The sequence below is a fragment of the Bison bison genome, unplaced genomic scaffold (assembly GCF_000754665.1).
Source record: "Bison bison bison isolate TAMUID 2011002044 unplaced genomic scaffold, Bison_UMD1.0 scf7180017863978, whole genome shotgun sequence".
Lineage (NCBI taxonomy): Eukaryota > Metazoa > Chordata > Mammalia > Artiodactyla > Bovidae > Bison > Bison bison.
The window spans coordinates 630,736-638,059 of NW_011494550.1; the positions used below are offsets into that span (position 1 = coordinate 630,736).

Consider the following 7,324-nt stretch of genomic DNA (forward strand, 5'->3'; position numbering starts at 1 on the left):
TTTTCATAAGTTTTTTTTTAAACTAATACATTAGTTTTAAAAAGTGATGTAAGCTGGATGTAAAAAAGTTCAAACTATACAAGAACTTAGAAAGTAGGAGGTCCTGCGCCACCCACAGTGATGCCATGATAAGGGCCAGTCCTCGAAAGGGTTGAATGCTGTTCTTGCCACAGAGGGATCTTTCCCTAAAACTTGTGATCACACCCCTTCTCATAAGCAGTTCTACTACTTGTCTCAGAGGCAGAGCATTAGATATTAGTGAAGTCAACATATGAGGGTAAAACATAGCTGTGGTACACGCCATGAAGGAAGCTATGGGATCCAGGAGAGGTGTCCTGGGGCTATGCCTTAGTTTGGAGGGCAGGCAGGTCTCCCTGAGGGTGACACTGAAATGAGCCCCACAACTGGAATGCACACTAGGCAGAACTTTATGTACTTCATATGTGGAGTTTTTCAATACATTGTGAACTTTGTCCCACGTGGCAGCAAGTTTTGCATAGGCCCAGGGTTGGAGGAGTTGCTAAAGCCTTTCATGGAGAATCCTAACCACACAAAAGTGAAGTAGTAAAATGAACTGTCACCTACTCATCAGTTGTAAACTCATGACCATCTCTTCAGCTACAGCCCCTTCATGTCCTTCTCTCCATATGAATTACAGTTACCAGACCAATTAATCTCTTAATGTTTCAGCATATTTCTCTGAAGGATACGGACTTTTAAAAAGTGCCATCGAAATGAGAGATTAATATCAAAAAGTCAGTAGTGGCATACTTTAAACAAAAAAGTACAAGTCACCCAGCTTGATGAATTTTCACGAACACATTAAGCACAAGTTTCAGTGTCTGCAGCTCCCTCAAGTCGTCTCTTAGCAGCTATAAGATGGCTCTGACAGTGGACACGTCCAAAGAGGCTGCTAAGGACACAGCGCTGGAGCCTGGCTGGGCTTCTTACTGTAGGATCTCTAAAGTCCAGAACAAACGGAGAAGGGTTTAGAGTGGGTAGTTCTAGCTTTAACACTTAAGTGTCAAGGACCCTGAGCAAGTCATGAATTTCAAGCTTCAGTTTTCTTATCTTTTTAAATGGGAGTTTAAAAAAAACCAACTTCCTCACAGAGCATTTGAAATAATACAAATATATATTTATTACATATAGTGATATAAACATGATGTATATCTGTTATCTTTATGTAACGGTGGATAACAAAATGTAACATTTCTTTAGATCACCCGGCACCGGACTGAATTCTTCACATATGTTATTTCACATATTTGAAACTGTGCCCAGTATCTTGTTTGGCACTTAAATGTAATTTTCATTCCAACATGGCTTTACCTTGTTCGTTTTGGAACTTCCCTGAAGGCCAGGGAAGTTAGGAAAGAGAGTAGATTGGCACGACACCCCCGTGGCAAAGCCGGGACTGGAGGAGTGCCCTGTCCTGTAGACCCAGCTCCCTCTGGCGGGCCTCCAGGGCACAGGCCTTTCCCGCCTGGCCGCGCTTGGGCCTCAGGTCTTTCCGTAGTGAACAGCTCCGCCCCTTCGAACTCTGCGGGAGTCCACCTCCAGGCCGTCTCCTCTAGGCCAATCCGCATGGTCTCAAAATAACGGGAGGCGGGATTAGGGCGGGGCTCTCATTAGATTGGCAGAGCCCTCAGCCACGGGGCTAAGGAGGCTTAGAGATGGACAGCGAGGCTATCCAACAGGCGTGAAGCCAGGGTCCGGCGCGAGCCAATGCTGTCGAGGGGCGGGGCTTAGTTGTGGGTAGAAGGGGCTCGGGGGATTGTCTCCGCTAACGCGGCGGCGTCCGACGTGTGGAGCAGCTGCCAGAATCTTCGGGTGCAGTTTTCCCTGCTGCCATGAGCTATACAGGTGGGCCCGGCAGGGTTGGTGAGGAGAGGGGTCAGGCTTCAGGTGGAGAGGGATAGGGATGTGCCGGAGCCGCGCCGGGCTCGTCCGTGCCTCCCACGGGGCTTGGACACTGCCCTCTCTGCGGTCACAAAATGGCGCCGGGGTCCCGTCGCCTCAGTATCGCGCCCCTCACGCCTCGGCGTCTCAGTTCTTTGTGCTGGCCACCTTGCGTCCCGGCTCCCGACCGCCCGAAGTTTTGGCTTCTGTCGCCGGTGTCGGTGAGTCTTGGTTTCGGCACCTGAGTTCTCGCCTCCGTCCCTGGCCCGGCCCCCTGGGCCCTCGTCGCCTCAGGTCGCCCTTTCTCGGGCCTCGGCCCTTCAGGTCGATCTGCGGACTCGGCTGCCATCGCCATTGTCCCCCGCGCAGTTTCCCCGCAAATACCGTGGTTGCCCGCCCCACCCCCTCGCCTTTACCTGCCCCAGGCTGGGAGAGGCGCCAGCCCCTCCCTAGAGTGGGGATGTGAGTGAATAAATACATGAAGCGTTAGAGCCGAGTGGGGAACCTCTTATCCTTAGGGACTGAGCCTTGTGAAGAACGGCTGGCTTCCGTGTTAACTCATTGCACAACTGTCAAATTCATTGTGGCGTCGGGGGTTGAATAGACACTGACATACTGACGGGAATTCCTCAAGTGTTTTACAGAAGAGGGCAGACCATAATCGGGAAACGAACGTAGTATGTGTTGTGGAGTAGTCAGTACCCTGAGGACCTTGTTCTATTACGTGGGGGTGGTTGGGGACCTCTGGAGAGCATTGAGCATTTGAGCAGAGACCTGAATGGAACGTGGGAATTAGGGATATCTGGCCAAGGGGGCCCTCCATATAAAGACCTAGTGACAGGAGCTGCCTGGCGTGTTAAACGATCAGCCCAAGGTGATCAGTGGGTCTTGAGCTAAGGGGAGGGAGGGGATGATGAGATTAGAGAGGGAGCCATAGGATATGCCTGGGTGATTACAAATCATCCCTGAATGAATTCAAAGGCTGGCCTGGGACTGCTTTCAGTATAACTGATGAGGCTTTTCAGCCAAGAGCTTCCCTTGTTAATAGGGCTTGAGCTTGTGTGGTTGCTGGGTAAGCTGCATTCTACTTGGAATGTTTAGGACTGAGAATGGAATCTGAGCCTCTGGGGCTGCTCCATAGACAGCTGTATGTTGGCCTTAGATGAGAAGGTAGTGTTAGCTGTCCCTCCTCCAGGTCAGGAGCTTGGCAAGAACTCCAGTTTTTTTAAGCAACCATCCCTTAGCCCAGTGGTTCTCAACCAAGGGCAAGTTTGCCCTCCAGGGGACATTGACAAAGTTTGTAGCGTGGTATTCGGTTGTCACTTCTTGGGGTGGAAGTTGCTACATGTGCATCTAGTGGGTAGAGGCCAGGAATGCTGCTAAAACATGCTATAGTGCAAAGGGTGGCCCCACCCTAAAGAATTTTCTGGCCTCAAACATCAATAGTGCCAAGGTTGAGCAACCCTGCCCTAGCCTTTGTGTACCTTTTCTGGTTCACCAGGGAAGTCAGTCGGGTTGATACTAACATAACTGAAATTGAAAACTGATCCTATTCACCAAATCTTATCAAGAACTGGAAGACAGTTTTGTGGTTCTTAGGGACAGGACTGCTGAAGAAACCAGGGGAAGACTGGTTGGGTGCTGGTGGATAGCTTAATAATGATCCATTTAATTTCATAGACAAGGAAGCTGATGTATAGAGGTCACAGATGGTCAAGTTTGAATTTCAGCTCCATATCTTGTAGGCTGTAATTCTGTGTTTGAGTTGGCAGTGAGGTAGCCAAGCTAATGAGGTTATGATTAGTTTTTCCCTGATCTTGACCAACTGAAAACCACAGTTGCTTTATAACGTGTGACTTTCCCTTTTAAGAAGCAGACCACTAAAGTCAGAGGCATGTGAGGACTTCCCTGGCAATCCAATGGTTAAGATTCCACTGCAGGGCCACTGGTTCAGTTCCTGGTGGGGGAACTAAGACCCCACATGTCAGGAAGTGCTGTCATAAATAAATGAATGAATGAATGAATGTCAGGCATTTTATGTCACATTTTAGACAACTCGTTGCCTTTAAGAGGAATTTCTGGAGGCCTTAAAGCAAATGTTAGCATTATTAGTAAGGGTAGAAGGTGATTTAAAATGTATCTTTTTGATAACTTATCTAATTTTTTAATCTAATTTTATTATGTATACTTGAAAAAGAAGGTTCTGTCTCTACCACCAAGGGGAGGAAGATAGGAGCAGTGGAAAAACAGGACAAAAAATCCAGAATCAGATCTTTAAACAAAGGTCTGAAATGCTACCAGTCTTTTTATAGGAACATTCATCATGTCATATATTTTCTCTGTGTTAGGAATGCACAGGTGGTTTAGCTGGATGGCTCTGGCTTGGGATTTCTCATAAGGTTACATTTTGGATGTTAGTTGGGACCTTAGACATCTGAAGGCTGAACTTGGGCTGAAGGTGACTCAGACTAATGTGCCTGACAGGTTGATGCTGGCTATTGATTTCTGTACTATCTGGAGCTCTCCACAGGCCTACTAGAGGGTCCTTACTATATGCTGGCTTATAGTAAGAGTGAATAATCTGAGAAAGAATGAGGTGGAAGCCTCAGAAGTTGCACTGGGTCATTTCTGCAATATCTTCTATTAAACTGCCTCCCTCTATTTGGGAAGAGACAACATGATGTCAGAAGGCCAGAATCATTGGAGGCCATCTTGGAGGCTGATTTTCACTGGATAGTGGAGGTTGGCTGCAACCTAACCTCTTTCCTATTGTCTTCCAGTTTTTGTCACTTGATATTATTTTTTCAAAGAATCCCCTTCTAAAAAAAGAAGGAAAAGAATAAAATAGAGAAGCTTTGTGTGTTTTTGAGCAAAAAAGGTATCAGAGAGGCTGGCCAGTAGGGAGGGGCTGTGATACACAGTTATAAACCCATGGTCTGACCTTTCACTTTATAGGACCAAAAATTTGCTTATTTTATTTTTTCACTCAGAGCTTATTTTTTCATTCAGAATTTAATCAAGCTGAAAAATTGAACCAAGACAAGATCGATACTCAAGCCAGATAAGAATTGGTTCATAATTGGAGCATAACTAGCTAAAGAAGGTCCTGCCCTGGGGGCAGTGTTGTGGCACAGAATATTAATGTAGAGAGGACAGAACTAGAGCTGAGTTTGCCTTTGAACTCTGAAGGTTTGGTTGACTGATGAATTATCTTTCCTTTTTCTCAAAGAAGAATCAGGGCCCTCTCCCCTGAATATACATAGATCTTTTGCTCTATAGCTTTAATACTGTGTATTTAATCCAGTATGTATTCCTGTTAGCTTGTGGTACGTTCTAGTTGCAGCTGCAGTACCTTCAGACCATGTTACCTGAAGTCTGGAGTTGTTTTGCCAGTGGCACTATTGCTGAACAACAGGTTTCCAGAAGCTAGTTGACCAAACAGTGGAAAAGGCCAGTGTAAGGTGGTACTTACATTGGGAGCCTTCCCCACAGGTGAACCTTCTTTAGATTACTTTCAGTGTTTCTTGTGTATAGTTATTATCAGGGTTACAGTTTGGGCATCTCAGGAAGGTTCTGGGTCCCTGGAGGAAATCCATTCCAGTGTGCCCTCTTTAATTAGGGTATGTAGGAAATGTTGGATTTATATGCTTCTGTCACCAGCTCTGTTATTCCCCCGTGCCCAGTTTCAGCTCCCTCCTCTGGGAAGTAAAGTGTGGATCCACTGATCTTTGTTTGAAACCCTTGGAGCTGGGTGTGTTTTGGAATTCTAGCTTAAAAGGACATTGCATGACACCTGTAGTGGGGTTTGGGGCAGCACTTTGTAATTAAATGAAGAAAGATAAAGAATGTCCTCATGGGTCAGTTTTTCCCAAAATGCATGTTGACACCACATTTGACGAAAACACTTGGTTTTCAGACCTTTTTGGACTTTGGAATTGGCAGGGTAAGGGATCTTGGCCCTATCCCTTTTGTTGGCTGTGGTGAGGATGAAGCAAAATAATGCAGATGAACCCCTTAGCACCCTGCAGGAAAAACACTTGTTCAGTGTTGGCTGCTGTTGCTGTCCTATTTGCCGCTATGGTCTTAAGAAATGAACTGGGAAAAAAAAAAAGAGAACTAGAAAGAGTGTCAACAAATACTTGAATGCCTGCCCAGGGAAAGGCACTTGGTGTATGCTTTTATTGTGAAAGCTACTGGAGGTGCTGGCTTTAATTTTTAGGTCATGAGTTGGGTCTTGATGGGAACAGGCAAATGTTGCCTCTTACGGTGTCTATCATAATTTCAGTGCTAAGGGCAAATCACTTAAAAATATTTTACAAAAATATTTTAAAAGTGTAGATTAAAAGATAATCAGCATTTGAGACCAGTAGTTTCTGGTAGAAGTTCAGATTTTCTGTACTTGTTACTAATTCATTAGAAGTTGAGAAATAGTATAAGATTTGAGAAGATTGGAAATTATACATAGAATCTATAATGCTTGTGCCATATAAACATGCTAACCCCAAGTAATTACATTTAAGAGGTAATTGTAATACACTTTTTTTTTTTTAATGGGCAGATGAAAAATATATATAAGCTTTAGATTTGGGGGAATGGAATAGGTATTATTTACCTTAACATTGTTCAAAATTAACCCCCATTGTTATTTGAATTGGAGCTCACCTTTCAGTGATATAAACACTTTCTTCATTTACCTGAATAATTTGGGTACCCATTTATCAAAACAGGGTACTGGTTTAAAGATTTAAAAATGTTTATCCAATTCTTCTGACATAACAAGTTAAATATAGCCTGCCTTTCCTTTGGTTGATATGTTCTGGAGGTGTTCAGAAACCAAAAGTTTTGGTGGTTTTCCAGTGAGGGGAGGGTCTGCCAGGCAGTCTCCACTGAAGGGTAGTCTTAGGTCATCTTCATGTGGCTTTTTTGGAGAAATTAACCACACTGTACATATATTTAGGCTTTGTCCAGGGATCTGAAACCACTTTGCAGTCAACGTACTCAGACACAAGCGCCCAGCCCACCTGTGATTACGGTAAGTGTGGGCCCCTGGGAATTGGAGGGTGTGTGCTCTGCTTTTAGTGGCAGAGCAATCCACTGGTTTATTAGTTGCCTTTAACATTGCTGTCACACTGTCTTTTCCAAATGCAAACTTGTGTGAAATGGTATGGTGGGCTCTTAGAATAGCTTCAGGGGGTTAGAATTGCCCTTTGGGGGCAATTATGGGAAAGAGGTCTGTTATTGAGCAAGCTGGAATTCTTGACTGTATATGATTGGTTCTTTTGACCCTTTGACAAACTGTTAGAAGTACTTGTGGCCTGTGACAAAGATGTAGGTTCAGAAAATCCCCTCGAGGGAGGGTCTGGGGAGGAGAGTAGCCAATCAAAGTCCAAAGGATTGATGTGAGCAGAAACCAAGCCATTAA

General features: G+C 44.9%; 1 protein-coding gene across 6 annotated transcripts in view; it reads left to right on the forward strand.

Annotated features, from left to right (window-relative positions):
• The first annotated feature begins 1,752 nt into the window (after window positions 1-1,752).
• Window positions 1,753-7,324, forward strand: part of AKAP8L (A kinase (PRKA) anchor protein 8-like) — a 32,334-nt gene continuing 26,762 nt past the window's right edge. For all 6 annotated transcript variants that reach the window (XR_824740.1, XR_824738.1, XR_824739.1 and 3 more), the window contains exons 1-2: window positions 1,753-1,866; window positions 6,860-6,934. Coding sequence is in view for 3 of the 6 variants with exons in the window: in XM_010833984.1 (XP_010832286.1) it covers window positions 1,854-1,866; window positions 6,860-6,934 (88 nt within the window). In the remaining 3 variants the exon portion in view is untranslated. The remainder of the gene's footprint in view (window positions 1,867-6,859; window positions 6,935-7,324) is intronic.